Below are 22,281 nucleotides of genomic sequence, written 5' to 3'. Positions count from 1 at the left end.
GCCGCCGCGGAGCGGGCACAGCTCTCCGGAAAGAGCCGAGCATCGGCGGCGCCGCCCGAGGAGGCGCGCGGCGGCGGCGGCGGCAGCGGCGGCGGGGGATCATGGCGCAGCAGGTCGAGCAGCTGCGGGCTGACGGCGTCCACAAGGAGCTGATCCGCGAGGGCGCGGGCCCGCTGCCCGACTTCCGAGACGGCACCAAGGTCGGCGCCGGGCGGCGGAGGCGGGGGGCGGGGGGCAGGGGGTGGGGGGGGGGGCTGGGAGAGGCGCGCATGCGCCGGCCGGGGTTGGGGGGGGGGAGGTCGCCGCGTAGCCTTGGCGAGGCGCCCCCCCAACGCTGCCCCGCAGGCGACCTTCCACTACCGGACACTGCGGTGCGGGGCCGAGGAGCGGGTCCTGGACGACAGCCGCGCGAGGGGGAAACCCATGGAGCTCATCGCCGGCAAGAAGTTCAAGCTGCCGGTGTGGGAGGCGGCGCTACGCACCATGCGGCCGGGAGAGCGCGCCCGCTTCCGCTGCGACGTCAAGGTGCGCGGCGGGGCGGGGCCGGGGGCGGGGCCAGGGGGGCGGGGCCAGGGGGCAAGAGCCCGGGGGGCGGGGCCCGAGTCGGGGGCGGGGCCTGTTCACATACGTCCGGGGCGTGCGCCTTCCACCTGTCGCCCGGGGTAGACGTGGTGGCTGTTCCGTACCCTGCACTTCGCACCCTGCAGCATGTCGTGCTGTATCCCATGGTGTCCAAGAGCCTGCGCAACATCGCAGCAGGGAAGGACCCGCTGGAGGGGCAGCGGCACTGCTGCGGCATCGCACAGCTCCATGAGCACCACTCACTTGGCTACCCTGACCTTGACGAGCTGCAGAAGAACCCCGAGCCCCTTACCTTCGACATTGAATTGCTCAAGGTGAGCGGTGGGCCCACGAGACATCATGGGGCTCTGCGGCACTGCCTGCCAAGTGTGGGACCCCAGAGGTGGCAAGGGTGATCGAGGTTCTCCCGACCATTGCACAGGCAATAGTGGTTGGACCAGACCACGCTTGGCCCTTCCTAGGGTGGAGGATCCAGGTGCCCGGGATTCTCCCTCTGCCATGGGAGCAGTGTGGCAGCTTGTGGGGACAGTCTCTTCTGTGATGTGGTGCTGGCAGGTAGAGGAGCCCGGCTCATACCAGCAGGACCCCTGGGCCATGACGGACGAGGAGAAGCTGCAGGCTGTACCCCTGATCCACAAAGAGGGCAATGAACTGTACCGGCAGGGCAAAGTGCATGAGGCAGCCGCCAAGTACTATGATGCCATCGCCTGCCTCAAGAACCTGCAGATGAAGGTGAGAGTCCCCAGTCCCTCTGTGGATTACCCTGCCCCACACACAGGCCCCCCACTATCACCCTTGGGAGCTTTGCCTCACTCTTTCCCCTCATTTTTGTCCTTCTGCTGGGCAGGAACAGCCTGGCTCTCCAGACTGGATTGAGCTCGACCAGAAGATCACACCACTGCTGTTAAACTATTGCCAGTGCAAGCTGCAGTGCCAGGAATACTACGAGGTGCTGGATCATTGCTCCTCCATTCTCAACAAGTATGAGGGTAAGGAGCCGTGGGTTGGCACAGCCGGCTGCAGTGGGTTCCCATGGGACAAGCAGGTGCTGGAGAGATTGTGTGGGAACCGTGGCAGGCTGGGGAGCGCCCTCACGCTGTGCCGGCCCAGCAGCTCTCTCCTTGCAGACAACGTCAAGGCCTACTTCAAGCGGGGCAAGGCGCATGCGGCAGTGTGGAACGTGGCGGAGGCACAGGCTGACTTTGCCAAGGTGCTGGCGCTTGACCCCTCACTGCGCTCCATCGTGGCCAAGGAGTTGCGGAGCCTGGAAGCCCGCCTGCGCGAGAAGGACAAGGAGGACAAGGTCCGCTTCAAGGGCATCTTCTCTCAGTAGAGGACATGGCTGCATGTGAGAGTCCAATACTCTCTAACCAGGTTCTTTTAGATATTCCACATGTGGAATGTTTATTAATGTTTATTAATGTTTAATACAAGGTTTACTTATTTGAAGTTATTTGGAATTGCACAGGGTTTTGACTTAGCAGTGATACAGTCGTGCACTTAAATCACAATATAAGTTCAAATTAGACTTAGCAGAGTATAGCAATTGCAGTATACAGTTAAATCACAGTATAAATGTAAATCTCATTGCCTGTCTCTACAATACGCTCATCAGCAGAACGCCAAGCATCCTCAATCACCAGAAAGGACTGTGTTGAAGCCTGCTCAAACCCATTGCTCTCTGATATCAGAGTTCCTTTGTTTGTTCTTTGGTTTTTATACGTTATATTGGGCTGTATGATCCCCATGCCAGTCTGGCTGAGTTGTTCATAGCCATGGGGTCTCCAGTGCCAAGTTTGTGCCCCATCTCTTACTGCTTCGTGCCTGTACTCCTCTATGACACATCCTGTGTCACAACTTCTCAAGGCCTCTGCACTCATACCAGGCCTGTATTTCTCTATGCCACATCATTTTGTCATAGTCCTAAATGTCTTATTCTACATAGAATAACTGCTTGTTACTGCTATCTGTGTAAAACTATGGTCGTACTATCTAAAGATAAAACAAATATAAAACAAATTAACCACAGACCCTGGTCAATTAGAAACATTGCTGTTGAAGCTAAACCAAAGCTGCAGGCAGGCCAAGAAAAATTCAGAGCAAGCCTGACAAGAGGATCACAGTATATAAGCAGATTTAATACATATACAAGCTATGTTACTTTAACAATAAGCTTATCCCTAAAATTAGTTTTGTCCCGCTCTAGGTCTGGATAGTTTTACCATGGGCTGTTACGCTTAGCTAAGTGTGAGGGGCCTTCTAGTATTTCAGCCTTGCCGAGTGCTGTCTGTCCTAGCCAGTAGCGGCTCAGAGCTGGGGCTGGATGAAGCTTCCCAAACCGCCATCCCCCTCACTGCTATGCCCAACCCTGAGATGGGATTTCAGTCTTTGAGCTGGGATTTAGCCTTGTGCCAGGGACTTAGCACTGCAGACACAAGATGACTACCAGGGGGATGGCAGTGCCATGAAGCTCAATATGTGCCTCACTCACCTGCGTTGCTCTGGCTGCTGAGCCAGTGGCCCCAGCGCTCAGCTCTGCACCCTCTGCGCAGGACTCGTGAAACTAGGTCAGGGCCATGCCGGGTGTCTCTGGCCACTTCAGCAGTCTGGGAAAGCTGCTTAGAGGCTTGTATCATCCAGGGGAAAGGGACCAACCTATGGCTCAGTGGCTGAGTCAGACACCCACAAGGAGCCCAACCTGCCTGGGTGCCTTCTGCAGCAAAACCCAAAGGTAACCACGGAGGATGTGGGGTACACACACTCTCACACAGCTTTGCCAGGGTGAGGCTGCAGGGCTGAGATGCCCCCAGCCGTGGGGACAGACCCTATAAGGGCACAAGCTACAAGCATGCCTCCATGCTAGGGACAAGACAGGTAAAGGAGGCTCCCATGGCCCCATCACAGAGGTGGTAGCAAGACAGCTGAGTTGCCGAGGTCTTGCTTTGCTATCTAAAGACTGTTGCCTCTTCCTGTCCTGTTTGTCTCTGCTGTCCTGGTTCACCTGAACGATGACAGTCCCTGGGATCAGGACTGTGCTTGCAGGGGAACTCGACTCCTCATATCTGCCTCCTCCCAAAGCAGAGGTGGTCATGCTGCGTACCTGGCTGGGGAGGGGGTGGGAGACAAATGGGTGCAAAGCACTGGGTATTTGATGTAACAACAACCTGTACCCGCCAGACCCACACAATTAGACTTACTAAAAAAAAGGTCACAGTCCTCATGGCTTGAAGAATGTTTGAAGAGGTGTTGGTGAGCCAACACCTCAGTCCTACTTTCTCCCTGCATTGGATGCTGGGTTATCCAAGGTCCAGGCATGGTGCCTCTCCCTTTGGCTTCAACCTACAGGCCTACTCAGGAGCCCAACTGAGCCCAGAGATACCAAATTTCCCCCAGGGCCTGTCTGGTTCCCCAGCTGCCCTAGGTGTCAGGCTATCACTCAGGGTGACAACTTTGTTCCTGTGGCCCAGTGAGTGTTGCACCAGGAGAGCAGACATCTTTCCAAGCATCCCTGTGCCAGCGTTAACATCTGTAAGAGGAGCCACACGTGCCCTGGCTGCTCTTTATATTGCTTTATTTCACATTGCAACAAAATCAACAGAACAAAGGAACCATGTTTTAATCCCAGCCCTTCCCCTGCCCGATGACTCTCAAGACCAGAAGGAAATAAATAAGTGGTCAGGGTGGTGGTGGGGAGATAGGGATGGTGCCACTGGCCCTCCCATTACGTGCCTACACCTCCAACTCCAGGGGTAGGCAAGGAGGGCAGACCCTGGGGACTGCAGCAGGAGGAAGCCCTGGGAGAGGTGAACCAGCGCACGACAGCCCTGCAGGCACAGGGCTGGGGGGCAGTGCACCAGTTCCCCACACCATGCTGGGGAGAAAGGCCGGGGGCAAAGCCCAAAGGCCAGCTGCAGCTCCCACAAGCCTAGAGAAAAAGGGGCACAAAGAGCTGGAGGACAGGATGGGGAGGCCAAGGAGAGGCGTTCGGCATGGGGGCAGAGCTGGGGGGCAGCAGGCAGTACCCAGTGTGGCTCAGCACTAAGGGGGTTGCTGCTGCTCCTGGGGCAGCACAGAGCACCATCTCCCAGGGCCCCATGATCTCCGGGCCCGGTGCCTTCCTCTCCTTCGTATCAGCTCCGGGCCTGCGGTGCCAGCTCGGGCACCGGGCACTCCTGGCTGGGAAATCAAGGCTGTTGCCGTGGGTGACTCACGGCAGGGGGACGGGGGCCGCATCACACTCACTCCTCGCTCTCCAGCTTGAGACTGACACTGCGGGGCTTGGCCCGAGGCAGGCCAGGCGGTGCCGGCGGGGGTCCCCCATCACGCTCTGCCTGGCTTGGCCCCCGCGACCGCAGCAGCTGGCTCTGCTTGCGCAGGAAGTCGACGGGCGCTGGGCAGCCGTAAGTGCCTTTACCCAGCGTCGGTCGTGGTGGTCCTTTTGGGGAGTGGGCCAGGGATGCCGCCTCCAGCTGGGCCAGGTGGGCTACGTAGCCTTCAGAGAGGAACTGCAGGATATGGATGGCCTGAGCTGTGCTAGCCCCTGCCAAGGCTTCGCAACCCACTGCAACAGTCACAAGCCCTAGCGGGGACAACCACCCCACCACCTGCTTCCACCACCCTGCCATCCAGATCAGCACATGGCCACCCAACAGCCCCAGCCTAGCCACCGTACCTGGCACTGGCTGTGAAACTTCTTCACAGCCCGGCCCACAATGTAGATGTGAGCTGGTGAAAGCCCCAGGGAGCTGTAGACAGAGATGTCCTTGGTGGAGCCATAGCCAGCGACGATGGTGATCTCTGCCTGTCACAGACAGGAGGAGCCTCATCAGGGCATGGACCAACCATCCCCTCTGGTTCCAACAATTCCCGTGGTAGAGAGAGGCCACATATGTCCTGGTCCTGGCCACCCTGGGCTACAGCCCAACAAAAGCAGCAGGGACCTAGACTCTCTCATCTGCAGTCATGGTAGCTGTAATAGCCCCTCCTCATCCTCCTCCACGCCATGAGCCTGGTTCTGGCCCTGGTTCCGGACAGTGACAGTGGTGGCAGGCTCTGCCATCGCAGCCAGGCCCAGCTCCGAGTACCTCTGCATGCAGCTCCTCTGTGCTACAGTGCTTCTCTGCTATGCTCCAGTCCCAGGAACGAAGGGCAGGGGACCACAGCACAACCCAGGCTCCCACCACCACCAGCACAGGCCCTAAGCCACCTCAGCAAGCCCTCTGGTCCCATCCTGCTCATGTCTCCAGCCCTGAGCAGGCAGGATTGGGGCCCACCTCGGTCTGCAGGCTCTGCAGGAAAGCTGCCTTCTGGCGCAAGGGGTCATGGGTGAGACCATCACAGAAGGAGACAGCGCCATGGGGGAAGTTGTGCTGGGAGAGCCAGGCCACTACGCGGTGCTTCTGCATGTCAGGACGTCCTGTCACATAAATGATCATGTAGCCGGAGTCCTGCCAGTGCCTGAGAAAGGGAAGATGTGTCACTGCATGGTGTGAGGGAGGTTCAGGGGGACCACAGTGCCTTGTGTGAAGAGCAAGGCCACCAGACAGGTGGCAGGATGGGGTGTGCATTGCACACCACAGTGGGGCAAAAGGCTGGAGCTGCAGGGAAGGCAGCAAGCATGGATGTGGCACAGCCAGAGGCACCACGGCAGGGCTGGGAGCTAAGCACAAGATTTTCTATAGCGGGACAACAGGGAAAGGGCCACCTGAAGAGTGGGGACAGGCAGAGATGGCTGTGGTCACCAGGACAGAGGGGGGAGCACTGTTGGGAACACACACTACAAGCTTTACTGGAAATCTTCAGCAAACCCATGACAAAACCACTAACTTTCAGTCGTTCGCTAGGGGAAAGGGGAAGTCACCACTCCCAGAGCAGCCGGAAGGACAGAAAGAGGCTGTTTGTGCTGTGACAAAGAAGTGGAGAAGTCAGAGCCAGCTTAAAGGTCCACTCGAGCCCTGCCAGTAGGAAAGACTCCAGACTTCTCCCAGAGATTATCCATGGGCTCTGGTTCCCAAAAAGCTCTCATGGCTTCCCCCACGCATTAAATCCTGCTCCATGGCTTGCAAAGACCATGCTTATTCTCCCTCTGGGGACTTCAGCAACTCTGGATGCACAGCAGAGCTGCGTCATATCACAACAGGCTTCTACAATTAAAACCACCATTAGTGGAGTGCCACCAGGAACAGCCCAAAGGATCTTCAACAGACTTCCAGGAAAGCTACCTCCTGTGCCTGCTGACAGCACATGCTGAGCAGTCCTGGCATTTCACTGGGCACAGACAAAGCAGTTCCCTCCTCCCAGATCTCTTCTGCAGCCCAGCCTTGGGAGCCTACATAGAGTCCAGCTGAGGAGCTGCAGGGTTGGATAGTGCCAGGCTCTAGGGAAAGGGGGAAATGTTTTCCTGCAACAAGCTGCCAATACAGAAACACCATGAGGCTCCAGGCAAGGCCTTTGTGGGTTCTGAAAGATATCTCCAGCTCTCCCAGGGGACAGGAGGCTACTTTGATGCCCCAAACACCCTGATTTTATGAATGGGTTGTCACCAAGTCACAATAGGAGAGGGTATTTGCCACCCTGTGAGAAAGAAACCTACCTTACAACATCGACAGCCCCAGCCCGCACTTTAGGGTCGCTGCCCATGATAGAGACACTGGCTGTGAAGGAGCCATCGATGCTGAACACAACTGACTCAGTGCCTCGTGCCACCACTGTCAGATAAGCCTCCGCATAGGTGTGATCACCCCTGGCACAGGAGAGAAGAGAGCATCAGAGTCTGCTATCTCAGCATCTGCGGAGCTGCAGGGACCTCCCACCCTCCAGTGCCTGACTCACCTATCCTCCCACTAGGCTTCCTCCCACATTGCCCAGAAGCCCCAACACACGGGCTGGAGCAAAGGTGGACATGGCCTGGCCAGCTCACACAGCCAGGACAAGGGGAGGGCAGAAAAAAGCTACCACCCAAGGGATATCTATGGTAACAGGATCTACAAAGCTGAGGTCCTTCAGGCTGAGAGTGCACACAGAGCAAGAACCAAGCTGAGATGCCCCTACCTGCACCAAATTGAGCGTCAGCCCTGGCCACCTCTCACCTTACCACCATGCGCACAGGGTATATGCCAATGGCCAAGGCCTTGTCTGGAGGGATGGTGAAGTTCAGGCGCCCGCTGCCGCTAGTCACTTCAGTGCCATAGTGCAGCCATTTCCCTGACAGCGGCTGCGTCATGATGTAGATATCCACCTGAGTTGGAGGAAAAGGGCTGATCAAGGACCGGCCCCAGGAAGTCCATCCACTCTGTCACATCCTGATGGCTTCTATGTCCCCACCTTACTCCACCCCAACCACAGATCTACAAGACAAAATGGCTCTTTTCTGCCATCCCAAAGGATCCTGAGGGGCCATGCTCCTTATAACCCTTTCCTGCCCCCCAGGCCACAGCAGACACCAGCCCTGTGTCCACTTCTAGACATACTACTCCCTGCCTTGTCCATCCAGGCCCCCAGCAGGTCCCAGTAGCACCACAAGCCCTAGCAATACCTTCTCCCCTGTCAGCGTCACCACGTCCAAAGGTCCGTACATGAAGCGCCCACTGAGGACCTGCGGTTTGCCCTCACAAACAATGGTGTCACTGGCCCGGTGGTTGGCTGTCACATTCTGCAAGGACGTACAGGGCTCAGCAGCCACAAAATCCTGAGGGGGGAGGGAAGGGGGGCACAGTGCAGAAAGCAGTAACTAGGTGCAGCCTGGGAGGGCACATACCCGAATCTTCACTTGGGTGCGCTTGCGTTGCCACTTCTCCCGGGGGATAGCAGGGCTGTAGACAGAGCTCTCCTCACTCTCCATCAGCTCTGGCCCCTCCTTCTCAATCACCTACAGAGCAGCACAGCCTCAGCTCAGCCTCTCTGGCCCCGCCCACACTGCCGTGCCCACCCGCACACCTGCCACACCTGCCGCAAGATGAAGGCCACTACATCGGAGGACTCCCAGTAGCTGGCGTGGAAGAGGTGAGGCAGGGTGATGGTGGGGAAGGCGGTCAGCGCATCAGGGCAGTACAGTGAGTAGTCGATGCGCTTCGGGCCCCACCAGCGCTCCAGGACTGCAGGGAGAGCTGCGTGAACTCACGTGAATCCATCCCCAGATGAATCTATCCTCCATAACCCATCCATGCTGAGCCCATTTCACACTCTGCATCACGTCTCGGGACCTCTTGCCTTGCCCTGGTCCCACCTCTTACGCCCAACCACCCACCTTCCCCTGGAATGGCATGGGCAACCCAGGTCAGGGTATAGCACTTACTCTTGACAACTTCACTGGTGCTGGCTGGAGTGGGGGGCTCGCCTGGCTCGCTGCCTCTCCAAAAGCCCCCAAAACTGCTGGTGGGGGTAGTAGGGACGGTCACGTCCGCCTCATCCAAGAAGAGAGCAGAGTGTGTCTGCAGGGTGTCCGCTGCAGAGCCATACAGAGTGTGGAGTAAGGTCACAGCATTGCAACCTGTTTGGGGTCTCCCCCATGGCCCAAAGACCCTGTGGGGATGCCCAGCCACGCTGCAGCCACCGCTGTCGCTTCACTCCACTTCCACTCCACTCCTCCCTTGCCCACCGCAGGGACAGCAGGCTCATACAGGCACTTGAGTAGGCACTGGGTGTATCTTTGCTTCTCAGTGGAAGGGGAGCAGCATTGGCACCTGCCTCAGCAAGCTAGAGATGCTCCACACGCCCCTCAAATAGGAGGAAAAACCCCACCATAACCTTCTGTGCTGGACACCAAAGGGGACTGCAGATGCTGCAAGTTGCCTTTCCCCCTTTTCCACCCACCCCAACGAGGCTCCTGTAGTGCCATGGGTGCTCACCCAGCAGCGAGGTGGTGCCGTCTCCCAGCGGGTACTTCTGGTAGCGTGGCACACTGAGAGGTGGTACGGCATGGAAGGCCTTGGCCAAGAGGGGCTCCAGGCGAGAGGCGCATGGGTCAGCCGCATGGAAGAGGTTGTAGATTTGCTCGCAGGCAGGACGCAGCTGGGCCACTGGGGCAAAGAGAGGGAGTCGGTGCACCCAAGGTGGCCCAGCCTGTGTGCCAGGTGGCAAGGAGCCCAAGGATGATGGGGAACAGGCCTCAGGCAGTGGCACATGAGGGCTGGCAGGTACAGGGAGAGGGGCTTGGGCTGGCACCCATGCAGTGAGGTGCTGAAATCTGCCCTCAGCTGGCAGGGAGCTCCAGGGTGCAGGCAGGGAGGGCAGGCCCACAGCAGGGAAGGCAAAAGGAGCTCGCAGCATATTCAGGCCCTCATGAAGCAAGGGGAAAGGCCAGGCCTGAGGAAAAGGCTGAACCTGGAGGAAAGTCCCTCCATCAGCCCTGTAGAGGCTGCATCCAGCTGTGTGCTGGGAGAGGCAAGCCCAGGATACCAGCAGAGGCACTTTGGCCTTAGTAAGGCATATGTCCCCAGCCCAGCTGCCAAGCTAGGCTCAGGCTGGCACACAGCAGAGAAGGGGATGCTCAGGCACACATGAATGTTGAGATCTGCACAGCGAGGGCTTGGCCTGGAAGGGGTTTAAACCCACACAGGGTTGATTGGGGAGATCCCAGGTGGGGTTCAGGCTTGCGCCGGGGAAGCATGATTCATATTTCAGTAGGTAGAAGGGGCTCTTGGGGCCCCAGCACCAGAAGATGACAGAGCAGGGAGGCTCCAGGGCCTGCACCACAGGGCCTCACAGCTCACAGGGGTCCTCACCATCCATAGTAGGCATGACGGTCTTGCGCAGTGCTAGCACCAGCCCCAGCGGAGAGCCAAAGAGGAAGAAGCCGGATACCTTAAAGTCAAGGCGGGCGCTGGTGCCCTCAGCCCCATCCAGCGCTGAGCTACCGCTCCGTGGTGCCTCTGCCTCCAGTGGCGGCTCGCTGGCCTGTAGGCTGGACAGCAGAGTAGACTGGGCCTCAGCCAGGAAACATGGGGCCTTCCTGGCCATGGCGATTCCTGGTCCCACCAGACTCAGGAGCCACTGTGCTATGGAACAGGCAAAGCTGTTAGCAGAGAGGAGCTCCTGGGAGCGGCAGAGCTCCAGCAAGATGTCCCCAGTCCTTGGGAGCAGACTACATCCATGCAGTGCTCCTTCCCAGGCTGGACCCCCCATGGGGCTGCAAAGGACAAATTTCCCAGCCACCTCAGAGAAAAAGCACAAAATCTGTTGCAGCTGCTCCAAAAAGCATTAGTGCTTCCACAGGGACCAAGTGGCTGCATGCATATGCCCTGCCCACCCATGGAGGCATGTCTGGTGCTTCCCAATTGCACTCTAACCCTCCCAGTGCACTGGCTGCTCTCACCTGCATAAGGAGCTGTGGTGTTGGCTGTCCCCGGGCTCCCGGGAGGGCAGCTGTGCCCCCAGCTCTGGACTGACCTGGGCTGATCCTCCTGCTCCATCTGCTCCTTCAGCCAGCAGGTCTTTCCCGCCGCACAGCTCTGGGGAGATGGGCTCCATGTTCTGGGAGATGAAAAGCAGCAAGCGCCCAGCATCTGCTGAGCTGATCTGAGATGCCATGGACACACTTCCCCACCGCTGCCAGCCCCTGTCCATCCTCGCTGAGGGGCACCATGGCAAAATATAGCACAATTCCCCTGGATGGGCATTTTGTTTAGCTAACCCTGCACTCCCACCCACAGCCAACAGCATTGTCTTTAGAGGCACCCATGGGTGCAAATCCCTTTCACACACTCTCTGTGCTCCCAGACACAGCAGGATGCTAGTAGAAGAGCACAGGCACTACTAGGGGTGGAGGGGAAGCGGGCAAATGGGATAGGGCCCAAAATGTCCCATGCACTCACCAGGCTGCCCCGGCGGCTGCTGCTCCGACTGCCCCCTAAGCCTGCTCGGCTTTGGCACAGCACATCGAAGCCCAGGATGCCTCCCACACAGTCCCCGATGAGCACCACCTACAGGACAGCCCAAAGCCATGCTGAGGGCCAGGAGGGAGAGCGCCTCCAGACCCACCAGGCAGCCAGCCCCTCTGCCATTTGGACACAGGAAAATATGTCCAGGTTGGAGCCAAGCTCCAGCAGTCCCATGACCACCAGTTGATGCCTAAGAAGGACCAACATTTTCCCCAAATTGTCCCCCAGCCTCCAGCAACTCATAGCTCAAGAACTCCATTTGGCTAGCACCTCTGTCCACCACAGCACCTCTCACCTGGCCGCAGAAGCCGGCTCCCTCCCCAGAGTGCAGGAAGGTGCTGTAAGCCTGGTTGGCCCGAGCAATAACAGTGCCCACTGCATGCTGGTAGCTCCCCGAGGACGTGGCCAGGAGTGGGAGGGCTGCCAGTGGGATGTGATCCTGGCTGCTGGACAGGCTGTCCCCATCATGGCTGTACGGGCTGAGCCTGAGAGATGGGGGAGAATAAGCAGGGCTGCCCCTGCCCCAACACCCAGGGAAGCCAAACCAGGAGGAGAGTCCCCTCTCCAGAATCATCCCCTCCCCAATTACTTCTGCAGCCCTGGGCTATTTGCCAGGGAAAATTGCACCCTTGTCTTCCCTTAGCATGATATGTCACCCTGAGCTAGCAGGCCACAGCCCCCTAGCCCATCATGACGCCAGCCGTACTTGGAGACAAGGGCGTAAGCAGCAGCACAGATGGGTGGGCAGGGCACCAGGCGCAGTGCCACGTGCCCCAGAGCCTCCGGGAAGTGGATGCGGGTGACGGCATCAAAAGTGGCAGCCAGTGTCTGTACATCAGCCTGTTTGGAGCCCGGCTCGCCTGTGCCCTGGTCCAGGATGTTCCCACTGTGGAGGATGAGGAAAAGCACGTGGATCCGACACGCCTGCGCCGCACTCTCCACTGAGCCACCCTGCAGGAAGGAGAGCGCTGCCATCTACCCCATGGGCATCCATGCTGAGGAGGGCATGGCCAGATTTACCCAACACAAGGGCAGGGGAGAGCAGGATGCACATACCTCAGGCAAGCCAGGCCCCGCCAGTCCTTCGCTACCTGCCTTGGCAGCGCTAGCTCCATCCTCTGCAAAGACAGGGCCCGGATGAGCCTACCTGGGGTTTCCAAAAAGGGATCCAGCTCCTGTCCTGGGACACTCATGCCAGGTCTCAGGCAGTAGACAGGTCAAACATCCACAATCATGCCTTTCCCACTCCAGGCCCCTGCATGTAGCGCTCACAACTGTCCCAGACTCACCTAGCGCTTCATCCAGCTCCACTGGCTGCTCCAGCGTGTCCAGGAAGTCATTAGAGCTCCACTTCGTCATCTCCTTTGCAAAGACCTCGTCACTGTCAGACAAGTCCTCTGTGGCAGCAAGGAGAGCTCTGTGGGCAGGTGGTCCCACAAAGCTCGAGCCATATGTCCTGCACCCACACCCTGCTCCCACCATGGGAGCTAACATCCACCCTAGGAATCCTTCCCAGAATGGCAGAGGTGGAATCCAGCCCACCTAGAGCATAGGCAAGCCAAAGCTTGCAATGAGCCTGCAGTGGGAACTCCCGCTGCACCAGTGCCCAGCCCCGGCTGGGGGTTTCAACCACCAAAACCCTGCATGTCCCCAGGCTGAGGTCACGGGGACCGGGCAGGGCTGCTCTGCTGTACCGTGGGCATCAAAGAACTCCTCCTCAGAGCTGTTCTCGGAGTCCCGTGCGATGTTCTGCATGCGCCATTCGGACAGACTCTGAGGAGACACCCCCCCTGCCCCAGATAAGGAATCAGAGCCCAGAGCCCCCTCTGCAGCAAGGCATCACTCTTGCTCCATGAAACCTATAGGTCCTGCTGCCCCAAACCCCTGTGGCAGTTCTTGTGCCCAGAACCATCCACTGGGAGATCCAGGTTCAGAAAGACAGCGTTCCCCTCTGCAGCATCCCCTCCTGAGAAGGGCTCCTGGGTCCCTATCACTCCACTGAGAAGGGATCCCCATCCCAGTGCACACAGAATCTCTCTTCCCAGACAGGTCTCTCACCTCCATGCTGGGAAGAGTAGGACGACCGGGAGGATGTGGACCATTGCTTAGCAAAGTTATCATCAGGGGAGGCATCGGATGCCCCCTGTGGCTCAGCACTGTCCTGCCCATTGGCACCACTTGGCTCCAGGCGGCTTTCAGTGCTGGGGCCAGCTGCAGGGGTCTCCTCAGCCTCAGTGCACTTGGCCATCTTCTGCGCCAGCATATGGGCTGTTTCCTCCTCCAGCTGCCGGATGTCCTCCATGGTCAGGTCTGTCCATTCATCCTGCCAGCACCAAGCCTGGCGGTGTGCTCGCAGCATCACTTTGCGCAAGCCTGTGAGAACAAAACGAGCGAGGCATATCCTAAGCCCCTGGCAGACCCATCTCCCATTCACTAGGCTTGGTGGTTTAGGATGTTCCATCTAGGCAGAACTCTCAATGGTTTCAGGGGGCTGCCCCTAGCCACCCTGGCCCTCCCCACTGCCTTCAAAATAAGTCTCATCCATGCATCCCCCCAGCATGCCATGTACGGCTCCCAGCAGCTTTATGGCTCCTGCACACACACACAGATCTCTGCCCTTCACCTGCTTCTTGCATCAGCCCTCCTCTCTCTCCATCAGCACAGCACCAGCTCTGCTAGCACAGAGCATTGCCAGGACAGCACAGATGCCAGATGGATACAGGTTCTGATTGAATACTGGTCACAACACCACAGCATGGATGCTGGAGAACCACAGCATCCATCAGCCAACGAACATCGGACACAGCAGGCAGGGAGGTGCCGAGGTCCCACACTCACCTACGTCATGGATGAACTGCTCAATTTTGGACTGCATGCCCCAGTAGCGAAACTCCACCTTGCAGAGCTTGTAGGCACACATTAGGGGCCCACCAGCTGCCACTTCCAGCCAGTCATCACCCAGTGGGCCCCGGCCCGTCTTCACGGAGTGATACAGCTTTGGGTCCTCCTCGGGCTTGTACTCCCCAGGGGAGATAGGGTCTCGCACAATGTCGATGGTGTCTACAGGGAGCAGGCAGAGAGTGGTGCTGATGGTGCTGCATCCCACACTCTGCCATTACACGCTCGCAGGCTGCAGTGATGGCTGGAACAGCCCAAGGGCTTGGGCAGAGCAAGGAAGGGGCAGAGAAGTGTGGAAACAGGAGGGGAGACCCTGCAAGTTATTATAGCTAAGCCAGATCTCCAACACAGCCTGCAGCGCAGCATATAGTATTAGTCTGCCCACCTGAGGGATGGTAAACTGCCCTTCAGGGCAGCTTCTTAAAGCTGGTACTGACAACAAATACTTTCTGTTCCCAAGACCACCAGGTCAAAGCCACCTTTGGCTATACCCAGCTGTCCAGATCCCTTCTCTACACCAGGGCCTGATCCAGCAAGAAGAAAGACAAGGAGGCAAGCCCCCTTCCCATGTCTGCGCACTGTAGGTCCAGAGCAGGCAGAGCATGGCTGCAAGAGGCACAGGCAGCCGCTGGGGAAGGCACAGAAGCTGCCAGCTGTATTAACAGCAAGGATGACACACATACACGCATTAGCGAGGAGATTTGGCAGCTGGAAGAAAGGCTCAGGTGACTCCAGGGAATGCGTGGGCTGGGTGAGGAGGACTAGGCTAGACTGGGCAGACTGACACAGCTGTGATGGGGCAGCAAGGTGTGAAGCAGCAGGGTGTGAAGGCCCTGGGGCCTGAGGGTCACAGGCCCCGGCTCGCAGCTCTGTGAAAGCAGCCTTTGCTGCTGTCAGCTGGGATTTCTGTGCTCATGCGTAGTAGATGCTGAAGGACCCCCTGAAAGGCTCAGCAGAAATCCTCTTGAGTAACTCACAGCATGTCCCCTAACTACTGATTTCCCATCTCAAGATCCCCAAGCAGGCTCTAGCAACAGGGCAAGGCATAAAAGCAGGCTTAGCAACACTTCAAGCAAAAGCAAACTGCGCTGTGAGCAAGGAGGAACCCCCCCCATCAAATAGCCCTTGTTCTCATTCTGCAACTGGAACACTCTTCAAAACTGCTCATGCAATTAAAGACAGGGCTCACAGGCAAGGGGCTGCAGAGAGCTGGAAAGGGGGAAGAAGCAAGGAAAATACAAGATATACTTCTTAAAAGTAAAGGCTGAAGCAAAGCAAAGGATAAGAAGCAGTGAAGCACGGACCAGCCCATGCAGGTAAGACACCCCCAGTCAGAAGAATCACACAAGGCAGAAGCTGGTGGCACCAGGCACTGGAATTACAGAGCAGAACCTGCTACATCTCTGCTCTGCTCAAGGACAGCATCCAGCAAAAATCAGATACAGACTTGACAGTCATTTAGATAGCTCAAAAGGATGGTGCACAGTGGGTGTTTGAAGGAACAAGACTCAGTCGGATTGGTTCTCTCTAATGCCAGGACAGGGTGGGAAGCCCTAGTGCAGAGTTTGGGACCAAAAGAAATCAGTCTCCGTCTATGCATCTGTTGCTCAAAGAGAAACAGAATAAGATTAGGAAGCGTGGGAAGCAAGTGGTGTGAGCCCTGCAGCCACGAGAGACTGTTGTTAGAGCACTCAGTGTTGTCACCCTGAACGCGGCTGGCATCCCAGAGGAGCACACAGACAGGGAAATCTACATTTCTGCAGCCAACACTACATTAGCAAAAGGACTCTGCTCTGGTCAAAACAAGACTAATTCCCCAATTCCTCTCTAATGGAGGACTGTGTTGACTGTCCCTCTCCAGATATCTGCAGGCGAGACCTTTCTCCTAATGGGGAGTCAGACTGACACATCTGGTTTGCTGCTGGGCTGGTCTACTGTAAAAAACAACGCAATTTGCCCTCACCAAGCTAGATCCGAACCTGTATTTGATGCACTATAAATAGCATCTGCTTAGAGCAGTCAGATGGATTGGCAGCAGGGCTAAAGGCAGCACCTGAGACATCGGGCACTGCTTTTTGTTTGCTATGCCTGCAGGATCAGAGGTAGATGCTGCCAAGCAAGCTGATCATCCTAAACTAACCATGCTTTAGTAGTATTCACAGAATCACTAGAAAAACAAATGGGTCAGAACAGACTATAGGAAGTCATTTGGTCCAAATTCTGCACAAACCCTCTTTTATTTTTCATGAGCACCTCTGAATGGGGAAGCATAGGCTCAGGTAAGCCACTGGCACTCTCTCACTCACACCAAAGCAGAAGAACTGGGAGGAGGATAAGGGTAGCTGCCTCAGCCTGCAACACAGAGCACTTCCTACAAAATGTATCTGTGGTCACAGAAAGGTCACAGAGACCCAGCAGGTGGCCATGACCATCTCAGCAGCCCTCCAGCTGGGACACTAGAGACACTCTTGACTTCTCTTGCTCAGCACCAGGGTTTCACCTTCAGGTAAGCACTTCATTGCAGCTGTGCCATCGTCTTGGGACTACAATACATGCAGGGTAGGACGCACATCCTGCAGGTGCCCCTGAACCCAATGCCTGGAGCACAGCAGCTAAGACCACAGGAATATCCCTTTCTATGACTGAGGCAGTCCTTTCCCACAGTATTTTCCAGACTTCTGGATGAGAAATAATGCAGAAGCTACAATTCCAGAAGTAACCCAGAGAGGAGCAACCATTCCTGACTCCTTAGATCCCAAAACCACTCAAAAATGCATTTCAATACCAGGCCAAGACATGCACAGATTAGGTCAGCTCCAAGGACACTGCTTAACACTTGTTTGAAGGCAAGGTCAAAACTCCCACCAGGCCACACACAGCATAAATTGAACTGACAGCCAGGCGATACGCACGTGACCCAGCTGCATCCCACTGCCTCAACCACAAAGAGAACACAAGCCCCGTCTGCATTAAATCAGAAAGCATCCAGTTAACTTACTGAGCAACTCAGATCACACCACAGCACATTTGACAGCAGGGAACTGTAACAAGACCCTGCACACTTGCCAGCATAACATCCTAGAACAGGAGTAACTCACAGCATGTTTCATAGCTAACTTCCCCTAAGAGGCAGCCCCAGTCCTCATCCACAGTGCTCCGCACAGCGAGCAGACAGCGCCTTGCCCGAAGGGATGCGGTGGGCCACAGCACCTCCAGAGCAACCAGCCTGACCGATTAGCCAGGCCAGACTGCTGCAGGCAGGTCATCCTCAGGACTGCAAACAGGTAGTGAATGCTTCAGAGTGAGAAGTGGTATTACCACAGGAGGAAATTGATACAAAAGCCACAAAGAATTGAAACAGCACATAGAAAGCATCAAATGTATCACTATGCAGCAAAGGAAGGGGGTTTCTGAGATGACCTGCAGAACTGAGAAACATTCAAGCTTGCATTTATCCCACTGCAGTATTATTCACATGACAACTTGCAGGTCTATTCACTATTACTGCTACATGCTATGGGACAAAAAAACAATTTGTGAGGATGCAGTTATACAGTTTACAGGTGCAAGGAGACTGGTTTGGATCCTAGAGTCCAAACCTTGGCATTTACTCTGCCTTCAGTCCCCTTTGAAATGTGATACGGGTCAGCAGGGATTTAAGCCTGAGGTGTCACAGGACTCCCGGACAAGAACATAAGCCAGCAAAGAAAATTCCGCCCTGGGTCAGCCATCGCAACAGGAGTGCAACAGGACATGGTCCCACCGCAGCCCCCCTTTCCGAGGGGAAGCCATTGGAGGCAGCAGTCGCCCTCTCCAAGGTGTGGCCAGGCCCTGCAGAAAGCCCAAGGGGAAAGAGGCCAGAGGAGAAGTCAGACCAGGAGATCCAGCCCTGCCACGAGGGTCGATGAGAATGGAGCACAAGGATGGTGCACTGTCAGTGGTCAGTTCATACTCAGTCACTGCCCAATGACTGCGAGAGCGAGATTCATTTCCCCCCCACACACACATTTTTAGACACCAACATCGAAGCTGGACATCCCCAGATCCCACAAGAGCCAATGAAAGAAATAGGTCAGATGAATCATTTCCTCCGAGTGCCTATTTTAAGGCCTCCATTTTAAGAGGCGGCGCATCATACTGCACTCCAGCACCTAAAACGGCGAGCTCTCCATCACCCAGAAAGGGAGGTTGCAGTGACAAGTGCCAAAACCTCCCTGTGGTAGCTGAATCCCACCCAAGTGTCCAGGCTCTCCCACTGCAACGCTTCCAGGAAGCACAAGAGTGATCTGAATCAAAGTGCTGAGGAATGGGGGAAAGCAAAGGAGCAAGGAGCAGGATGGAAGTAAAGGTACGGAGGTGCTCAGTGATAGGTGGTTTAGTCTCTCCTCCTGAGACTTAGAAAAAAATTATTTTTTACCTACTTGGAAGGAGGAGACTCATTTCCCCTCTTCAGCTAAGCCCTGGACTGCCCCTAAATCCCCTCCAAGAACCCTCAGTAGGTTCCCACACACACCTGCTCTTCTTGGAGAGACTTCAGGAAGGCAAAGCTGTGCCAGATGACAGGGAAGAGGGAATGGAATAAGGGAATAGGAGGGAGCAGCCTTCCACCAGCTCCCCTGCCAGCACCGGGGTGTTAGGTTCCCTTCCAGGAAGGGAAGAGCTGAAAATAAAGATACAGCCCAGGGAAAAAGGAAGGGGACAAAATTGTCCTCTGTAACATTTTTAATGTGGAATCTATTTCATCCGTGCTGCCAAGGGGCCTGAGCAGGGAGCTTGGGGCACATTTGCCTCCTGCTGCCACAGTCCCCAGGTAGCTGGCCCCAGAACTCAGAAGACAGCAGGGTAAGTAAAGTCCAGTCTGTTAAAGATGCTGAGCTGTGAGGCTCACCCCAGGACACACAGGGTTGCTCTGTGGGAAGCTGCGCGATAAACCTATACATCCAGTCCTGCTAGGCACTGTGGGAACGCTACATGGGAAGGCTCCACACAGCACCTCCACCTTGGTACGAGTTAATTCCTACTCGTGCCCCAAGCAAGGCTCACAACAGCATCCCCGCCCCACGGCTTCTGCCATGCCATCTGCTTTGCCAACATGGCTGCCCAGAGGCCAGCAACAGCGGTACACACCCAAAATCCTCTGCCTCTTCTCAGCTGCACTCAAGTTGAAGACGTTAGTCTGCTGGCCGGAGTCTGGCCGGTAGTAAGTCTCAATCTCGATGGAGAACTTCTCCACAAAGGGGCAGGTGTACCTGCAGGAGGCACGGGAAGGGGGCTGAGCCAAGCAGGGGGGACCCGAAGCCCACCCATCCCTCTAAGGCCACGTGGAGCGGAAGCAGGGCTGTCCCCCTGGGGGGGGGGTTGCCCACCAGGAGCCCACCTGGTGCGAGTGTAAGGGTAGGCGTTCCAGGACTCCTCCTCAACCTGAAGGGCAGCCTTGGGCAGCAGGGCCCGGAACCAGCTGGGAATGTGAGAGCCCACATGGTAGATCTTGTGGGTGTACTGCCCGCTGCCTCCCGGGCCATCACTGTAGGGCCGGTTGGCCAGGATCTCCACCCCGCTGCCCTCTCCACTCGATTCCTCCCGGCTTTTCTTCTGCAGGGCAAGAGGTGAGCTCAGCTGTGTCCCACAACACCCACACCATAGGGCCCCTCTGTCTGCATCCACGCCCCTGAGCCCAGCCCTGGCACGCAGGCCCACCTTTGAGACTCCCTTACCCAGCCTTATGCCTCTGTGCCCACCCCAGAGACCCTCATGCCCCCAAAGCGCAGCACCTCACTGGCCCCTGCAGCCACCCATGCACCTGCAGATCCCTGTTCACCCAGACCTCAGCACCTGCACGTATCCCCCTGCATCCCTCATGGTCCTGCATCCATCCCAGTCCCCACGCTCAGCCTCGTCTCTCTGGGTCCTTAACATCCCCCAAACCTCACTGCCACCCCTGCACCCGGTAAACACACTGGGCTCATTGGTCGCCATGCCCCTGCACCCCCTAGCTCCATGCTTAGCCCCATGGCCCTGCATCCCTTGGTTCCATGCTCAGCCCCATGCCCCTGCACCCCTATGGCTCCATGATCAGCCCCATGCCCCTGCACTCCCCCCATCTCCACATAGTCCCCATATCCCCAGGCCTCTGCACCTTCCCAACTTCGTGATCAGCCCCATATCCCCATGCCCCTGCACCCCTCAGCTCCAGGCTCAGCCCCACGTCCCATGCGCCTGCATCCCTTGGCTCCACCTAGGTCCCACAGCTCCGTGCCTCCGCCCCCTCCCAGCCCCCAGGCTCCTGCCCTCCCTGGGCTCTGCGCAGTCCCGATGCGCCCACGGCTCCGCACCTCCACGGCTCCATGCTCAGCCCCAAGTCCCAGATGTGCGACCATGCTCGGCCCCACAGCCCCCCGCTCGGCCCCACAGAGCCAAGCCGAGCCGCTGCCCCCCGCCGGCCCCGCGGCCGAGCCCACCTGGATCATGTAGAGCTGGGCCACCTGGTACTCCTCCAGGCTCATGGGCAGCAGGATGTGGTACTCCTTGATGAGCATGGCGGCGGGGGGCAGCGCCTGCGGGCAGCGCCGCCGTCAGCCCCCGGCCCGGCCCGGCCCGGCCCCGCCGCCGCCGCCGCCGCCGCCGCCGCCGCCGCGGCCCCGCCCCGCTCCCATGGCAACGCACCCCCTCCGGCACGGCCCGCCCCGGCCCGGCTCGGCTCGGCTCGGCCCCCGCACCGCCCCTCGCCCCCCGCCGCTGTCACATGCCGCCGGCCGCCAGCGCTCCGCCGAACCTGCGCCCCCTGCGCTGCTCCGCGCCGGCCTGTGACATCACAGCCCGTTCCCAAGGAGACGGCTGTGACGTCAGGGGGCCGTGACGTCAAACTGAGGAAGTGGCGCGCTTCCCGCGTCCTCGGCGGCCCCCAGCGGCCTCTGCCCTGCCCGGGGCCCCTGCCCCCTCCCACGCTCCCGAGGCACCCCAGGAGCCCCTCCAGGCCAAGCCCGGCCCACAGCAGGGCGCCCTGGGCCGGCTGCGTGGAGCAGCCTGCTGTCGGGGTCGAACGCCTCCGAGGGTGGAGCGTTCCCTCTTGGCGGCAACCTGGTCCCGTGCTCAGCCACCCTCACAGCAAAAGATAAAATAAAATTAAATTAAAATAAATTAAATTAAATTAAAAGGGGTCTTTTGTTCAAATAGGATTTCATTTAAGTCAATTTGTGCCCGTTGCCTCTCATCCTGTCACTGAGCACTACTGAGCTACTGAGAAGAGTCCTGCTCTGACTTCTGCACCCCCCCATCAGGTACCGATGGGCTGGTCAGGCGTATTGATCCCTCCTGAATCTTATCCAGGCTAACCAGCCCGAGCTCTCTTGGCCTCTCCTCACATGAGAGATGCTCCAGTGCCTCAGTCATCGCTGTGGCCTTTGCAGGACTTGCTGCAGCAGGTCCCTGTCTTTCTTGTTCTGGGGAGCCCAGACCTGGACCTAGCACCCCAGATGTGGCCCAGTCAGGGCTGAGTAGAGGGGAAGGATCATTTCCCTCACCCTGCTGGCCACACTCTTCCTAATGCAGCCCAGGATGCTGTTGGCCCATGGTCACCCTAATGCCCTCCAGGATCCCCAGGTACTTCACTGTAAAGCTGCTCTCCAGCTAGTCAATGCCCAGCCTGTTCTGGTGCCTGGGTTTATTCCTCCTCAGGAGCAGGGCTGCATTTCCCTTTGCTAAATTTTAGGAGTTTCCTCTCTGCCCCTCTCTCCAGCCTGCCAAGGTCCCTTGGAATGGCAGCATAGCCCTTTGGTATATCACCCACTCCTCCCAGTTGTGTGTCATCTGTAAACTTACTGAGGCAAGTTTACTGTCCTGATCTGTCCCATCATCCAGGTCACTAATGAAGATGCTAAATAGTAGTGGACCCAGTAGAAGCCCCAGAGATGCACAGCTCGCGGCT

General features: G+C 57.4%; 2 protein-coding genes across 16 annotated transcripts; one reads left to right on the top strand and one right to left on the bottom strand.

The window, feature by feature from the left end:
- The first annotated feature begins 22 nt into the window (after positions 1 to 22).
- AIP (aryl hydrocarbon receptor interacting protein) lies at positions 23 to 2,605 on the top strand. Of its 3 annotated transcripts, none has more exons than XM_062577892.1 (6): positions 23 to 200; positions 346 to 525; positions 708 to 896; positions 1,138 to 1,314; positions 1,430 to 1,563; positions 1,710 to 1,782. In XM_062577892.1, the coding sequence occupies exons 1-6, from the start codon at positions 102 to 104 to the stop codon at positions 1,780 to 1,782; spliced, it is 852 nt and encodes a 283-aa protein (XP_062433876.1). In that variant the 5' UTR covers positions 23 to 101. The 3 variants fall into 3 exon arrangements, with proteins under 3 accessions (XP_062433876.1, XP_062433875.1, XP_062433874.1); XM_062577891.1 differs by having other exon boundaries at positions 25 to 200; positions 738 to 896; positions 1,430 to 1,571; positions 1,710 to 2,605; XM_062577890.1 differs by having other exon boundaries at positions 26 to 200; positions 1,430 to 1,571; positions 1,710 to 2,605.
- Positions 2,606 to 4,049: 1,444 nt separating this feature from the next.
- PITPNM1 (phosphatidylinositol transfer protein membrane associated 1) lies at positions 4,050 to 21,180 on the bottom strand. Of its 13 annotated transcripts, XM_062576134.1 has the most exons (24): positions 21,130 to 21,180; positions 20,816 to 20,911; positions 19,735 to 19,949; positions 19,485 to 19,606; positions 14,298 to 14,519; positions 13,518 to 13,832; positions 13,154 to 13,249; positions 12,749 to 12,856; positions 12,516 to 12,577; positions 12,166 to 12,410; positions 11,755 to 11,944; positions 11,394 to 11,501; positions 10,895 to 11,052; positions 10,305 to 10,483; positions 9,429 to 9,599; positions 8,876 to 9,025; positions 8,527 to 8,675; positions 8,339 to 8,449; positions 8,117 to 8,233; positions 7,671 to 7,819; positions 7,175 to 7,324; positions 5,856 to 6,039; positions 5,255 to 5,383; positions 4,050 to 5,087 (listed from the first exon to the last, which is right to left on the bottom strand). In XM_062576134.1, exons 2-24 carry the CDS (start codon positions 20,891 to 20,893, stop codon positions 4,821 to 4,823), a joined length of 3,675 nt encoding a protein of 1,224 aa, XP_062432118.1. In that variant the 5' UTR covers positions 20,894 to 20,911; positions 21,130 to 21,180; the 3' UTR covers positions 4,050 to 4,820. The 13 variants fall into 13 exon arrangements, with proteins under 13 accessions (XP_062432118.1, XP_062432123.1, XP_062432122.1 ...); XM_062576139.1 differs by lacking the exon at positions 11,394 to 11,501 and having other exon boundaries at positions 10,969 to 11,052; positions 12,166 to 12,427; XM_062576138.1 differs by lacking the exon at positions 5,255 to 5,383.
- Positions 21,181 to 22,281: the final 1,101 nt, after the last annotated feature.

The sequence above is a fragment of the Rhea pennata genome, chromosome 5, assembly GCF_028389875.1.
Source record: "Rhea pennata isolate bPtePen1 chromosome 5, bPtePen1.pri, whole genome shotgun sequence".
Taxonomy (NCBI): domain Eukaryota; kingdom Metazoa; phylum Chordata; class Aves; order Rheiformes; family Rheidae; genus Rhea; species Rhea pennata.
This window is presented reverse-complemented; position numbering and strand designations above follow the sequence as displayed.